Here is a 17,439-nt window from a genome sequence, read left to right on the forward strand (position 1 = left end):
TAAAGGCCAAAAAATATTATTTATTAATATTTAAATATTCATGATGTAATAAAAAAGATTTGTCAACACCCTGTACATTACTTTTCAGAATTAATTCTTGTGCTGACTTTTAATTTGATTGCTTCCTTAAATGTATTCAGGGGTATCAAACATTGCTAATCTATTTTAAATACTTTTTTTTGTGCGGGGAAAAAATCTGCAAACCAGCGACCTGCAAACCTACCGACTAAAAAAACCTCCACAAGCTGCTTTGAATATCTCCCCTAGGAACTACCTTTCGGCATTACTTCTCAAGGAGGCGGTTTTACTGCGATGTTTTAGTTACTTCGTCTAGCTTCTTTCTCTTTTATATCTATTAGTGTCTCCATAAAAGTGTGAACACTATTCCAATTTTCTGGAGATCGAATCATCTCTGGAACTAGATCGGAAATCTTAATTTTATGGACTCTTAGTTTTTTGTACAGAACTCTTCGTTCAGCTGTCCATCGCCGCGGTTACATTCCAAGAGGGTATGCTCCACCGTATCAGCATCGGAGTCGCCATAGAGACATCTCGGGCTATCAACTAACTTTATTTTATGCAGGTAATACCTGAAATAACCGAGGCCAGAAAGAAATTGACTCATGGCATAGCTCAGTTCTCCATATTCTCTATTTGTCTAACACTCTAGGTCCTTTATAAGTGTTCTAGTCCATTTACCTTTCCCATTTCTGTTTTCACTCCATCTTTTACACCATATTTCCAAAACTCTATTTCAACTTGCTTCCGCTGTTCTTCCTGAATGTGCTTGCCTTTCCATTCTTTCTTCAATTACTATGTCGATTGGGGCAATTGAGCTCAAAATTTTTCTGCAGCCCCCGCAGATATTGTCCTGTATCCACGACATACTCTTATGGCCAATCATCGTTGTACTGCGTTCTTTTAGCTCCTTGTCTATACCTTCTCTCCAGCTCTTACGTGGTCTACCCTGGTCATTTTTCGTCGTCTCGTTGCGCTGGTGTCCAGTTGTGGATCTGTTTTGGGAGCCTTTCCTCTGACATTCTTAGTACGTGACCATACTATATTAGTTGTTTCGTTCTTATGTCATCAGCTATTGTTCGATTGACCCTTATCACTTTTCGTTATTCTGTTGTTCGTATACTTTATTTATTTTATTTTATTTAGATTTAGAGATGTTACTATCCCACAAGACGTTATTTAACATAGAGATTGCCTTTCTTCCATGAGCGTTTCTCTCTCTAATGCATGGCTTTATCAAGAGTGCTATCCCTTGAAATTTTGGCTCCCAAGAATTTATAATTTATGCAGCCATTAACATTTTGACCGTTTTCAAGGGGGAGGTTTTCTTGGAATAAATAGTAATAAATAAGAGAGACTAACAAATGTAAATTATTGTCAAATTTTAGAAATTCTGTGAACTTAATGATGCCTGTAAAAAAATTAATACCAAAGCAAGGAAACAAAAGGAAAACTACGACAATAAATTAAAAGATTTCAACGAAGAGAAAAGCAAAATGGCAGAAAAAATGTCGGAGTTATCTACAAAAGTGGACGAAGTGGATACACAGAAAAACATTATCAAGGAGCTGGAGTACGAATGTAAAAATCTGAGAGAAAAAATTAAATCGCTGGAAAATATGTCAGACAGGTTATAACATAATATGAAATTATAAATAAATCAGATATTAATAGAACAATAAAAATGCAGATGCGAATCTTTGGAACAAGAATGTAAGAAGCATTACGAATCGCTATTAGATTCTCAAGTCAGTTTCCACAAAGAAAGAGACGAAATGAACAAATTAATCGACCAACTTACAACAGTGGTGAAAGATAATAAAACGACTCTTCAGCACATGTCTGAAATCAATAAACAACAAGAAGATTTGATTAAATCCCAGAGCATGGCTCTATTGACTAAGGTACTCGACTTTTTTTAAAGAGATAATTTACCCAAATCGATTTATAAATCGGTCTGAATTTTAGGAGCAACAACTAAAACTGATTGAGAAGCAATCAGAGCAATTTGAAATCAAAAAACAAGGAATTGGAAAGAGAATTGGAAGATTTGAGAGAAGAATTTCTCAGCACCGTGCAGTAAAGAAGCATGTATATGCATATCGAAAGAATTAGAGAAAGTTAAGTAAGTTATAAATTTATATCTACTTAATACTTCGATTTAAGTTCAAACTTCTATTCTACAGGGTGTTTCTAAAAACATGTGCCATCTCTCGTGGGGAAATTCCTCACCTAAAAATAAGATTTATTTTTCGTATCCACATAGGTTCGATTCTGCCTTGTTTCGTAGAAAAGAAGTAATGTAAAAGGGGTTAAATTTTTTTTCCGATTTATTATAATTTTCTTCCAAGTGATTTTAGTGATCCGAATGAAATTTTGAAGGTAATAAGTCCTACAAACCAAAAAAACGTCCTACAACAAAAAAAATGGTTGGTCAGCGATGGATGTGAAATGAAGATCGCTGTCATTTTATATGTAAAATAATATGGGGAATGTCATCGATCGTCATTTCCCAGCCAACTGGACTCCGTTTTTTCAATCCTAGGGTATTTTAATGCTAAAAAGGTATGGACAGATTCATCAGGAATGTGCATATGGGTTATCACCATATACAAACTAAAATATATAGAAAACTGAAATGATACCGTCTGTTCTGTTGAGAATTCAGTGGCGCCATGCATCGGGTCGTTACACAACTTATGATACAATTTTATTTTATTTTACAGGAAACTTTACATTTTAACTACAGGTAACTATATTGTTGCGTCCACTCTAGCGCCATCTATTATCAATTCTTGGAACGTAATTTATTTTTTTTGTACAGAAAATAGATGATTTTTCTTCTATTTCCTATTTTTTAATAAGAATAAGTTACTCTAAATACGACATCGCTCCATTATATCGTATTGTTCTTAAACAGGTGACGTTTCATTTAGAATTAACTTATCCTCATCAAAAAATATGAAATAGATAGAAAAAACAGCCATAGTTAATAAAATAAAAATAATTAACTGTGTGTGTGTGTGTGTGTGTGTGTGTGGATATGTTGAATAATTATTATTAGTAATAACTTTATTAAAAAAAGTAAATAATACAAATTATACAATAAATAAAATTTCTTCTTCAGACGAAGGCTCGCACGGCACTGCTATACTTAACTTGTTCATATAAATACAATAATAATTATTATAAATCAATACAATAGTATTAAATAATATAAAATACAACTAACAAAGTTTTGTCGCGAACTTATTCGAAGCGCGGCAAAAAAATGTGAATTGGTATCTATGGTATCTATGTATAAAAATGCAGACCCACGGATTAAAGCGAAGTAACGCGAAGAATCAAAATACATGCAATTAATCCAATGACATTTTGGCGCTTCGCAAAGTTTAAAGCATGATGAGCACTTGAGGCGAAGCCCGCCGAAGCCGAAGTCATGCGAAGCACTGTTTTTCGCACGCGATGGATAATTAAAGTTGTTTTAACCTGACCTTTTTAATTTTAGTATTATGCGTAGAGAAATATTATCTATGTGACGATTTGATAAAAATATTGGATTTATAACGTTAATATAAAAAAGCCTTTTATCTGCATTTTTCCTCAATTTCCACCCAGGTGTTGTCTCGTCTCAATTCATTATGATAATTTGGATTCTCAACATAACTCTTTGTAGCTCTGTATAATCATAATGAATGTTTCATCATCCTTGATCTCAGTAATTAAACTGAATTCACAGGTTGGACGATTCCTTTGCTATGCTTGAGATCTGAAACAAATAAATATGTATAATTATGTGACACATCAAAAAAACGTCGAGTATGGTTTATAGGAGGAAAAAATTAAAAGTTGATGCCGTTGAAGGGCTCTAAAATCTCAACAGAAATTGGCTATGAACTTTTTATCTTAGTCTTTAAGTTAACACAAGCATTATTTTTCATAAGAAATAATTATGGTGTTTATATGCCTTTTAAAAAATAAGCAGGATTCAAAAACAATTGCTAATAAAGCAAATTAACATTTTTGAGTAGTATGCTCTACTTATTATATTTTTTAATTCTTACCTAACTTGGTTGTAAACAACTGCCTGGGTTAAATTCTTAAAAGAGGTCTTACAAGAGACAGATCTTATACCTCACTCACAAAAACTGCATCATCTGCACTCTGGAAGATTCCTGATTTGGATTATCTGATCCTTTCTCTAAAATGATAGATACAATTTAAAAAATTTAAAACGATAATTTTAATAAACCAAATTCAGTTTGGATTCGTAATACATATTAACATTTTTAATAAACTTTGGAATATCTAATAATTGAATCACTCTCTGCCAAATTAAAGTAGCCAGTGCTATATCTTGTTTATTTACAGCTCAATTAAAATATTTTTTGTTATAAAGTTGATATGATATTTTTTTTTAAATAATGTTCATCTTCATTACTGAATATTTTGCGACATTAATTTGGCTTACGGTATAGGTACCTACCCTTTTCAGTTACTGCTTTTATCTCAGGTAACAGTACATGTCTAATACCAACGAGAGAGTGGTCCACCAACAAGTTCTACAACAAATGTTTGTCTTTAAATATAGGGTTTGTACCTGGATCGACATCACCGGACACCAAATTACCAGTAGGTTGATCATCTAAAAGATTATTTTAATTTTATTAGATCAAAATATCTGAAAACGTTCTTTATTTATCTAAATGCATATACTTAACCATATGAACTGGTGTATATAAAAACTTTAGAATTAACTTCTAAACCTCTTTTTATTCCAGGTACGATCTTGATTACAAAAATGTAAATCACAAACTCTATAAATCTTTTAAATATCTTGCTGTGTTGTATTTTCCATTTTAAGGTTTCGCACTTGATATCACTTTTGAAATAATGTAGGATCGTTCTTCGAGAATGTATGTCTTTTGGAAAACAAATCCGGCATCGGAACAACATACTTATGAAAGGGTTTACGGCCTGATTCCATCATTGTTTTTAATAAAATGTTTAAATCAAAGTTTAAATAATCACTAAAATTCCAGTAAAACTTTTTTCGATTTTTGACGGTACATATTTGATTAGAACTGACTTGATTTGATTTGAACTCCCTAAATATTTTCGCCTTAAGCGCGACCGGTGGTTCGTCACAGAACTAATAAATTTGTGTATAACTGGTTGCGGTAAAAAAGTCCTTTCAAAGATCTCAATTTCAGTTTCCCATATATTTTAGTTTGTATATGGTTATCACTGGAATACTTTTCAAAAAAAACATGTGAAAATAAAAAATAAATGTGAAAGTTGTATCTTGATAAAAATAAAATTAGTAAATTATTTATTTTGTCTAATTTATTATTAAATACTATTACTATTAGTCCAACCCACAGCAAATTAAAATAAAAAATAATGGTATCTAAGATAATTACAAAAGACCTAATTTTAAAGTTTTAACAGCCTGTAACTTAAAACTCTGCAAATTAATAAAATTGCGTTTATCTCATCAAGGAGGCCGAAATCGACAAAATATAAAGAGACTTTTAATCAGCATTAAACGGCTTATACTATTTCGCTAACAAAAGGATAAAAAGTTAGTGGCATACATATTTTTTTAGAAAAATATTCCAGTGATAACCTACATGCACGTACCTGGTAAACATGTCGACACTTTTTTAGTATAAAAATATGTCTCACTGATAATAACTTTTACCCTCAAAATTTCAACGAATCGCTAAAAGTACTTGACAGAAAATTATAATAAATCGAAAAAATATTAAGATTATAACCGTCTGTAGCTACAAAATAAAGCAGAATCGAACCTATGTTGATATGAAAAATAAATCTTATTTTTACGTGAGAAGTCTTCCCAGGAAAGGGGGCGCATGTTTTTTTAAACAACCTGTATACGAATTTGTGTAGGAAAATAATATATGTTGAAAATAAGTAACTTTAAAATTAATTATAAATTTTCTAATTGATCAGTAAAATAAAAGTATAGTGTGTCCATCGAGAGATATAACAGTGACATTGTCTGACCTTTCAATTCAAAAGCAAATATTTTCTGTTTGAATTTTTGGAATGCCGTTTGTCGAAATTGTCCTTTCTCTCGCTGGACAAACTTTATTTTAGGTAGTTTACTTACAGAATAAAAATTGTAATATTTAAGTTACCTATTCATATGAGCCAAAATATTTATTTATTTATATGAAAATACGGAATTGATATCATATCCAGCGTTCGGAAGTAGTTAATTAAGACGTAATTTACCTGATTAACTACGTGTAGTTTTTCTTCAAAAACTACGTCTCTTCCCGTTCATTAACTACATGAAAACTACGTTAATAAACTATGTATTGATATTATGAATAATTTTCCTTTGTATGAGGCGTAATAGAGATAATATGATATAAATATTATATTTAAAGCCATATTTCTTCTGTTTTCTTAAATACATTATGTGTTTTTAATGCTTCAACTTATTATAACCTCACCTCAAACCTTTGATATTTGAAAGTTACATACATAGGTTACATAAACTACACTCTCTACATAAACTACATTAACTACATGTAATGTTGTTTATGTAGTTTTTAAAAGTAACATATGTAGTTTTCCGAACCATATCATTTTTTTTCACAATAAGGGGCCGTCCTCTGCCGGAAGCACTGCGACCTGAGGCCTATTGTGTTTGTCCCCTTTCTATATCTGCACCCATTCTCCTATCCCTGTGCCCTGCACTAACTTATGCAGGTCCTTGATAGGATGGGAGCATAGTTCTTCCGGTTCTAGCCTAGCTTTCCCAAATAAAAAGTGTCGCTTGCGATCCAGAGCCTCGCAGTGACATATTATGTGCTCCGCTGTTTCAGGATCTTTATCACAGAGTCTGCAGCAAAGACTTCCTTGATACAGATTGAGCTTGTTCAGGTAACACTTGACAGCCATATGTCCTGTCAAGAGGCCTGTTGTAATCCGCAATTTATTCCTGTTAAGCATTAGCAGTTCTTTTGCGGTTTTAGAGCTAGGTCCTTGGATAAAAAGCCTTGCTGTGCCTGTACCCCTGTCTGTTTCTCCAGTGGACATTCTGCTTTTCCCTGATCCAGAGTTTTTAGTGCACTACAGGGCCATACATTTGGGTATTCCCAGTACTGGCTCTGGACCAAGATAAGATGCCGATGATCCTTGCCTAGCTAGCTCATCGGCTTTTTCGTTACCTTGGATGCCGCTGTGGCCCGGCACATATTTTATAGGCCCAGAATAATTTAATTCTGTGCCCTCGAGCCAGAGCTTCCAGTTCACCTAGGCATTCCCAGACGAGTCTCGACGATACCTTTGGGTTCATAAGCGCCCCAAGTGTCGCCTGACTGTCTGAGCATATATTGATGAGCCCCGATAATATCATTTGATTTAATTTTTGTAAAGCAAAACGCCCTGAATGCACATTAATACATATGTTAATATAGTAGCAGAGCTGCATCATAGCAACAGATAAATAGAAACTAACGTTTGACATTATAGTCTAAGAGCTAGCAACATTTTCGAGAAACTATTTTAAGAAAGCTGGCTCCTTGATATTAGAGCTAGGTAGATATATCTTTTACTATGTTCTCTGGAACAGCATGCGGCCCATCTGGCTGCCGATACCCGTTGCGTTCACTACTGCGCATCGGAAGAAGATATTTTTTTTATTTAGTCCGTTAAATTCTAGTATTGAATATAATTCGAGCAAGTCTCCATAGCGTAGAGTTTCCGACTACGAACCGAGGATTCGAGACCGGGTCAGGGCAAAAACTTTTTTATTTTATTTTCGTTTATATTTTGATAGTAAAGTATTAAATATTTTTTTTTTTTTGAAACACCAGAATTATTTAATACTTTACTATCAGAATATAAACAAAAATAAAATAAAAAACTTGTTTGACCCGGTCTCGAACTCTAACTCCTCGCTTGATAGGCGGAACCTCTCTAAGCACTGAGCTATGGAGACTCGCTCGGTTTATGTTCAATACTAGAATTTAAAGGACTAATAAAAATATAAGATCTTCTTTCAATGCGCAGTAGGGAACGCAACATTTACCGGCAGCCAAACGGGCCGCATGCTGTTCCAGAGAGCATAGTAAACGATATATTAAAGAGCCAGCTGTCTTAAAATACTTGTTTTTCCGACGTTGCTAGCTCTCGTACTATTATTCTCATATCAACTAATAAAATATAGGACTTATTAGGTATTTGCGATCGTAGTTAAATTAGAGTACGTAATTGATATAGTACATTAAAACCAGCATATTATGCACCAACAGAATACTCCGAATACTGCGCAAATACGGCCCAATTGCGCAACTTTGCAATTTGTTCGTAATATACTTTATACAGCACTCAGTATGTTTGATAACCACAGATAACATACTGTTACGTATTTCGTCGGTTCCGTGTGGATAGAAAGTCACAATTTATTTAAACACTATTTATTTAACACTAATTAACAAAAACAATAACGATAAAAGACTTATAGAACTATTTACAAACGATTTATAACTAAAAATTTATTTTTGAATTTTAGCGCGTCAACTGCACTGGTATATTTATAACTGCTGCCCTCTCTAGGCCACAGCCGCCGGCTTTTATACCTACAGTTAAAGTTTACTAGAATAGTCCATAGATCGTTAGGTGCATAGAGAAGGTTTTCGAATGTTCTCGTATGTACTACTCCATTCCAGTGGGACTCGATCCTTCTCGAATCTTCGAATGAAGCATTGCGGTGTCTATGCGATGTTAAGGTCATCCGAGGGCGGGCCATATTGTTAGGTTAGTTCGAGTCCACACCGGTCCGCAACACTGCCCCCTTCTTAGGTACATGCTCGTCCCGAGATGTACACGGTAAATGAAGGTATTTGCAAAGCTGGCCCCTGGTACATTGAGAAGTCTGGTAGAAATAGCAGTCTACAGTTTTCTCTCCCGATCTCAGCTTTGGGTTGTAGCAGCAAACGAGGATCTCGATTCCCGTAAATCTGAACAAGACTTCAATCGTGTTTCGGATTGTACGCCAACTCAAACCATCGAGTCCACAAGCCAGCTTCGGAATGGCTAATCGTGTAATGTTGTTGTTTAGCAGGGCTTCTCTCAGTTCAATCAGGGTCTTCCATAGATTGAGATAAGTCGGCTTACTTGGGGACCATTCCTTGGTGACTAGATAGAAAATGTGCCTTGCTTGACCATGTTCATTGTCGGTTAACCTCAAGACGCTTCCAACCTCTGGATCCTGTCGGCGTAGTTCTCAGACACGCCCAAACTTCTCAGCGATTCCTCTGGACATCCGCAAAATCTCGGGCCACACAATGAGCGAGCGAATAATCAGGAGGCACGGAAAGAGGTCTCGTTGATCTTCTTTGGTTACACCATAGCGAGCCTTCTCACTGCTGTTGTATCGGGCCATGAAATCGTCAAAGGATATCTCCGAATCAGGGGGGATCAAAGCTGCAGGTTCTCACGGTCCCAGCACGATCTTCTATTTCGCCTTGGTAGGGGCTCAAACGGTTGAAATGAACTATCCTCGGTTTCCTTTTGGCAATTTTTTTTTGATACGGTATACGACGTCATTAATCCTATCCATGACTTCGTATGGGCCTTCACACGAGGATTGTAGCTTCGGAGATAATCCACGACGTCTCTGCGGGTTGTACAGCCACACCAAATTCCCTGGTTGGTACCCTCCATGTTCAGCTTGAATGTCGTAGTGCTCCTTCATTCGGTCACTAGCGCTTTGAATATTTAGGCGGACTCGCTGATGAATGTCGTCCATCCGTTGGCGTAATCTTTGGACATAATCTTCTCCGTCGACATCTTCTCCCGGTCGGCAACCAAACTTCAGGTCACAAGGTAGGCGCACTTCCCGTCCCATAACGATGCTGCGACGTTCAATGAGAAGTTTGGGCGTGTCGGAGAACTACGCCGACAGGATCCAGAGGTTGGAAGCGTCTTGAGGCTAACCGACAATGCACATGGTCAAGCAAGACACATCTTCTACCTGGTCACCAAGGAATGGTCCCCGAGTAAGCCGACTTATCTCAATCTATGGAAGACCCTGATTGAATTGAGAGAAGCCCTGCTAAACAACAACGTTGCACGATTAGCCATTCCGAAGCTGGCATGTGGACTCGATGGTTTGAGTTGGCGTACAATCCGGAACATGATTGAAGTCTTGTTCAGATTTACGGGAATCGAGATACTTGTTTGCTGCTACAACCCAAAGCTGAGATCTGGAGAGAAAACTGTAGACTGCTATTTCTACCAGACCTCGCAATGTACCAGGGGCCAGCTTTGCAAATACCTTCATTCGCCGTGTACATCTCGGGACGAGCATGTACCTAAGAAGGGGGCAGTGTTGCGGACCCGTACCGTGTGAACTCGGCCTTAGACTTCAGGCGCCTGCTATGACTCATACGCCCATCGACGTTCGAAGAACGAATAAGAATTTACTAGACAAGTCTGGACTGTCTGTTTCTCTCGTATATAAGCCGATGACCGAAACCTGAAGGGGAGAGAGATAAATAACCGATCGACGCGTACAGTTACAATCGCGGCGCTAATTCAAAATAAATTTCTGGTAGATAAATAATTAGATAAATTGTAAATAAGTTATAAATAGTTCTTTGAGTTTTTAATTGTTATTGTTTTTGTTAATTACTGTTAAATAAATAGTGTTTAAATAAATTGTGACTTTCTATCCACACGGAACCGACGAAAAACGTAACAATACTATGTTATATGTGAATGTACCTCTACTATTACAACACTCACTATGCATATAATTAAACCTCTTTAATTCGGACAATTCATTGCAAGAAGTGTGACGGAATTAGGGAAACGTCTAGTGTCCCATTTTGGATACATAAGAAGACTTCTACACTACGCAAATATCATTATCCTCTGCTTATTCCACCATTCCCAATTATGGTGTAGTCACACTCACATATTCAAATAATATCTTTGTAATTGAGCCCATTGTTGTCTATTGTTGGCTATGCAGGCCCAAGTTATCCCTGCTAATTTAGTAATAACATGGTCCCATCTTCTCCTAGGTCTCTTTATTCCTCTTGGGACGATGCTTTAATTTTTGTGGTCCATTTGTTGTCCGTCCTTCTTGCCAGGTGTCCTGCCCACTGCCACTTGAGGGATTTGATTCTGTGGATGACATTCATTACTTGAGTCTTTTGTCGGATCCACTCTATTTTTTACGGTCTTTTTTGATAATTCCTAGCATATTTCGTTTTATCGAGCGTTGTCCTACCTGCATTTCCTTATAGTGTCCAGGTTTCGCATGCATAGGTGAAGTCACTGGCAGTACACATTGGTCAAATGTTTTGCTCTTTAGATAAAGTAACATTCTATGATTGAGTTTCTTCCATATTATGTACTCCATGCTAACTTAAACTTCTGTTGATTTCTTGTAGTAGAGATGCTGAGCTGTGCTTTAGTTGTCCCAAATATTCTTCTGCTATTTCCAGTGTTTTGTTATTTATTCGACTTTTCTATTTACTAGTTCGTTGTATACAACTTTAGTTTTTGCTTAATTCATCTTGAGATCTACTTTACTATTGAATGTATTTACTTCGTTAATTTGTGCTTGTAGTTCGTCAGGAGTATTGGCAATTAGGACTATGTCATCAGCGAATCTTAGATGGTTAAGATATTCTCCATTTATTTTCAATCCTCTGGTGGTCTAGTCTCACTCAACTATGCTACACTGTAAATATTAGTGGATGATCGGATTAGCATGTATTTCTAGTAAAGAGTATGCAGTGAATATCATTTTGTTAGTGTTATAACAGGCATTATGTTCAAAACTACTAAAACTAGTACTAAATTATACTGGAATAATTGTTTTATTTTTTTATCTAATTTTTTAGTTTGTCTTTTAGGAGTGTGTTGAATGCTGAAAAAGACACGAAACTTCTAAAGGAAAAGATAATAAACGACCAATCGCAGACTATTATAAATTTGCAGAAGCAAGTGAGAGAAAAAATAACGGAATTGAACAAGGCTCATGGTGACATGAAATACCTCGAAGATGAGATTAACTCTATCAATGCGAAATTAATTAACAAACATAAGGAGTTGGATATCGAAATCGATGAGAAGGAAAGTCTTATCGAGAAGTTACGAGTAAGTCATACGAGTATTATCACAGATTAGGTATACTATATGTATACAGTTAAAAATCTTGTCCCTAATTCGCGGTACGAAAATTGTTTTTTATGACGATATGAGCAAACAAGTAAAATTTCCTGTGCGCAAAAATAAACTCGCGTTTAAACAGCGTAATAACTGGGCCGGTCAGGCGCTGTGCACAATTTTAGAAACCATAAGTGGGCGTGCTATGTGCGCAAACTAGTGACATAAGTCACTGCCGTTCTTTAAAAGATCAGCCTGGGGGCGGACTTTTGTTTACTTCATCAGCTGTACATACTTAGATATTGGGTTAGATTCCGTTTCATATTTTGTCGGTTGATTTTTGGTATTATTTATTATTGTAGTGCCAAAAACTAATTATTTTGCTGTTAAGTGACATAAACTACTACCAGATATATGGTCACTCTCGGTTTCGCATAAAAAAAATAGAAAAATTGAAAAATTACACGTTGTGTAAGTGATTTAACCTAAAAGTGCCCATACATTTTTTACTCATCGTGATTTTTGTGTGTGTTTTTTAAGACTCTAACAATTCATCAATAAAGCTTAAGTGGAGTGTGTTTTTGTGCTATGCCTCATCTTTGTTGTGTTCCTGGTGGAAAGGATAGTTATACTAGGCAGCCTAAAGTGTCCGGAAGAGCAAGAAAAATGGGTACGAGTTATAAATCAAGAGAATTCTATTGAAAATATCTTTAATAAATTTAAAAATAATATTCTCCCATGATAGTATTAATGAAAACTGGACAATTATGTTTATTTTATTCATATTGTGGAATCTCCATTCCAAGTGTTGTTGGTGCAGCTTTGATAGATTCAAACACGTAAGATAAACATGTCAGTAGGTATTATGATCTAGGGAAAAATAAAGAATATGTGTATTAAAGATCATGAAAAAGATTATTATTTTGAGTTCAAATTTTAAAAAAGATTTTTCTAAAGACAAGACTGATACAGTTTAAAAGAAGAATGTGTTTTTGTTTGATAATATATAATGTATGTCAAGCATAACATATATTTGTTCAGTAATTTTTAATGAATAGTGTTGATTATTTATAATACCAAATAAATATCAAATATTTTAAGTGATGGCTGAATACAATGTGAATAAAATAACAATAAAATTGGTATATTTGCATAATACAAAATTAAGTTTTAAGTATAAAGGTGTTACTAAAAATACTAAGAAATTCATATTTCTTTGTTTTAATTGGTCTAATGTTATTTACATTTTACGTAAGAATTATACCGTATCATCGAAAAAAATCGGCGTCTAGTTGGCTTGGAAATGAACATTGATGACATTCCCTAAATAACTGTACACATAAAATAATTAACTAGAATTTTACAATCTTGGAAAATTTGATATTCTTGAACCTTGTTTCTAAATATTCTAAATTTTTTGATTTTCTTGGGATTTAGGTTCGGGAAAAACGCTGATTAAGTTTTCATTTGGTTTTTCATTATTTTTATTTGGTTTAAAAAAAACGTTTCGGCTAACATTATAGCCTTCATCAGTGTTGTGTCATATGAAAAAAATAGTGTCGAATATAATCCAAAAAATTAGATATAAAATATTCACACCACACACATAATGTTTACTGCGTACTCCATAGTCAATGTAGATAATTTTAGTGTTAAGAATAATAATTTTAAAAAATATGTGGTCATCTTTTGATAAGTTTATATTAGTTTATTAATTGCAGTAAACTTTATGAGGTGTGAATTATATGTAATTTTTTGGATTATATTCGACACTATTTTTCTCATATGACACAACACTGATGAAGGCTATAGTTAGCCGAAACATTTTTTTAAACCAAATAAAAATAATGAAAACTTAAATCAGTGTTTTTCCTGAACCTAAAAATCCCAAGAAAATCAAAAATTTTAGAATAATTTTACATATAAAATGCCAGCGATCTTCATTTCATAGCCATCGCTGACGCCTTTTTTAGATAATATTGTATTATTTGTAAATATAATTTTTCGAACATTGATACTTGCAAAATATACATATATAAATTTTGTGAATGCAAATAATAGTACATCACTATTAGTAGATATTGAATGTTTTTTGTTAAATTAGATCGATTTTCAAACCCCAAAATTTAAAATATATTTACATTTTACCCATTATCTTATGTACCTATACATTATTTGTACATTGTAAAACATTTGCTGCATTTGTACGGTTCATAGTTTATTTGCCAAAGTATTTATTACTATAAATAGGTATGTATGTTGTAGTTATTAACTGTATATTATGTATATTTCATGTAAACTATATCATTTTTAAAATAGAAATAAAAAATCTGAGGAATAATTATGTTTTCCATGTATTCTACAACATATTTATTAATCCGTTATATCTAACTAGCGTGACGTCATAAACCTCGCCCGCAGGCTGATCTTTTCGCCAATAGAAGGCACTGCATAAGTAGTGCGCGACTCCGAAAATTGGAACCACGAAAAACAATGCTTTTGACAAGTTTATAATCTGTATAATCTGTGGTATTATAGGCATGGTGCATTCTCGTAAATGGTGAATATCGTAAACAACTTGTACTTACAAATACACCGGTTTAAATAGTGAGAATACGAAAAATTTATTATCTAATTATTCTAAACGTGTTAGCAAGTATAATTTGTGAAAATTCTAAAAATAAAAATAAAAAAGTAAATATTTTGATATCTTCAGAAGGTCTAACTTGTATTATAATTTATTATTCCAGTTAAAAAAAACTTTTTAGATGAGTTCAACTATACGGTAACGGGCATAGTTTTAGTCTTAGATTAAGGTTTTAGTCACCGGTTTTGCTATAGTGGTGCATAATTGAGGCTATTTCGGCTATATCGAAATTTATTAAAGGTACATAATTATAATTTTAGAAGATGTTCATAAAAGGTTTTCGAATGTTCTCGTATGTACGAGTCCATTCTAGTGGGTCTCGATTCTTCTCGAACGAATGAATCATTGCGGTGTCTATGCGATGTTAAGGTCATCCGAGGGCGGGCCATATTGTGAGGTTAGGTCGAGTCCACACCGGCTCGCAACAATATGTTACTTTGTTTACTCACTTGTTTCGTCGAACTGCTTGAATCCATGTTTGCTTTTGATCAAATCGGTGTGAAAAACTATGAAGCAATAAAATGTTGTTTCGGGAGAGTTGAATATGCGGGAAAGTTGAATTATTGAATGTTATTGCACCCAACAACGCCCTAATTACGCTCTCGTTTACGCTTTAACATTTTTTCGGCAGTTTTAATAACATTTGAAATTATCGCAGCACAACGCGACGCGACGCCTAGTTCGAATTCTTTTTCATTTATTTCTTACTACCCGAAACAGCGTTACATCACACAAACCTCGTACCTGAGTGTTTTATAGTTTCAATAACTGCACTAGCAAGAAACTAAAATACTTAAATATTATGACAAAACCACGATTTCAATATTATTTTAATGCGATCAACATGACGGCGGCGGCGTGAAATAGGTAGGCATAATTTCTGATTTTTGCCGTTGAAGCGTTGCGGTAGGAATTTGTTGAAATCTGCTGAAATGCACCAAGCCTATAAGAGACTAAATATAGAGAAAATCAGATGGGTTGGATATTTCTCTACTGAAATAGAAATCCAAAATGTAAATGTTATTTTTTGTAATTGTTGACATATGAGAAGTTATTCTGTTCAGAATACCATTTGCTATCAATTAAAGTAAAAAACCAAGGATACCATTTAAAAATCAAAAGTTGTAAGCGTTCCCAGTGAAACAGGGAGCGACCGAGATAATTTAATGCGTCAATCAATCCTAACCTAACCAAATCTTGTTTTTTATCTGAAAAAACAAAAAAGTTCTAAGGGTGAGCCACTTTTGAAAAACACCCGGTATACATATGCTACCTATTTATTCTTGTTGGATTTTTTTCTTTTCGAGTCGTTTAAATTAATGTATATCTAGATAAAAATTACAATATGTCATTGCCTTAAAATTAAAAGAAAAAAATCTATTAAAATCAGACAAAGACCTTTTAACGGTAAAAAAGCATGACTTTCAGAAAGAATTCTTAGAAAAGAATAATAAGTGAATTTGAAATTGAACACCTTGAACCTCTATCGCAAAAGGTGAAAGGTCATAAGCCGTAGTGTTGTTTTTTTTATTCTTTACCATTGTATGGATGGAATCTGATTCATTATAAGCTCTACAATTTTCGTGGAAATAGGAAGTGGATATCGATCTGAAGGGCTTTTGCAAAGGGTTTCGAATGAAAAGCATAAGATCGTTAAGATCATTATCTAAAAAATAGTAAGACAGCTAAATTTAATAATAAATCACTTTTATACGCCAAAAATAGCACGAGAACATGTTGAACAGGTATTGACCTAATTGCGTGATACAAATTGTACCACCATTTTGTTCAGTTAGATGAGTAAATTACTACCTATTAGTTTTGCCAGGGGCGCATAGACGGGAAGGGTAATGGGGGTAATTACCCCTCCCAGGAAGAAATTTATAAATAAGAAAATCTGGTATAAAATAAAATTGTCAGAAAATAAATTAATAATGTCAATCAAAACAGAAATCCGGAACAATCTAAGTTTATTTCATTCCACATAGTCACAATACCTCTAGCGAATATGTAATTTAAATCTATAATTTTATTTAAATATTCCCACTACCCCTCCCAGACTCAATCTTTGGATGCGCCACTGAGTTTTGTATTACGAGTTTTTAGTTTAAATGAATTGTGTGATACTTTAAGTTGTGCTTTAAGCTTAAAAAAATTTACTAGCACACCTTGCAGTCGAACATTGTTCTTTTTAGAACCTCTTTAGTGCAATGCAAAACACTCATAGCAAACTTATTAGACTGAACGGGAAAGTGCTGCTAGGAAGGTTAGTTTTGTTGATGTAAATAATAACTGTTTATATATTTATAATTTATTTTTATTTCCTAAATCATTACTAAAAATATTTTGATTAAAAGAAAGTATATGATAGTGGGCAACGCTGTGCCCGTCAAACTTAATCACGTGACTAAAAGAAAACTATAATATTCTTTGCTAAAAGTTTAATTGGTATGAACTACAGGGTTGTTCACCACATACGACACGGAGTATTGTAGCTAAACGATTAGATTTGAAGAGGAGTAGAAAGGATTAAGGGAGTAGAGGATTTGAATAGAAGTTTTGGGTTCGTTGAAGGACTATTAGAGCTACAATTTAAAAATATTTTTACAAGA

At 34.2% G+C, this 17,439-nt stretch overlaps 1 protein-coding gene and 1 long non-coding RNA gene across 2 annotated transcripts in view; one reads left to right on the forward strand and one right to left on the reverse strand.

Moving 5' to 3' along the window:
- Window positions 1-17,439, forward strand: part of LOC115888615 (putative leucine-rich repeat-containing protein DDB_G0290503) — a 74,501-nt gene that overhangs the window by 37,148 nt on the left and 19,914 nt on the right. The window contains exon 10 of the mRNA XM_030908380.1: window positions 11,928-12,171. Coding sequence (XP_030764240.1) covers window positions 11,928-12,171 — 244 coding nt within the window. The remainder of the gene's footprint in view (window positions 1-11,927; window positions 12,172-17,439) is intronic.
- LOC115888617 lies at window positions 3,455-4,684 on the reverse strand. The gene is made up of 3 exons (XR_004051289.1): window positions 4,505-4,684; window positions 4,083-4,219; window positions 3,455-3,787 (listed from the first exon to the last, which is right to left on the reverse strand). It is a non-coding gene; the product is annotated as an uncharacterized LOC115888617 (long non-coding RNA).

This window comes from Sitophilus oryzae, unplaced genomic scaffold, assembly GCF_002938485.1.
Source record: "Sitophilus oryzae breed Bouriz unplaced genomic scaffold, Soryzae_2.0 scaffold_803_pilon_pilon, whole genome shotgun sequence".
NCBI lineage: Eukaryota > Metazoa > Arthropoda > Insecta > Coleoptera > Curculionidae > Sitophilus > Sitophilus oryzae.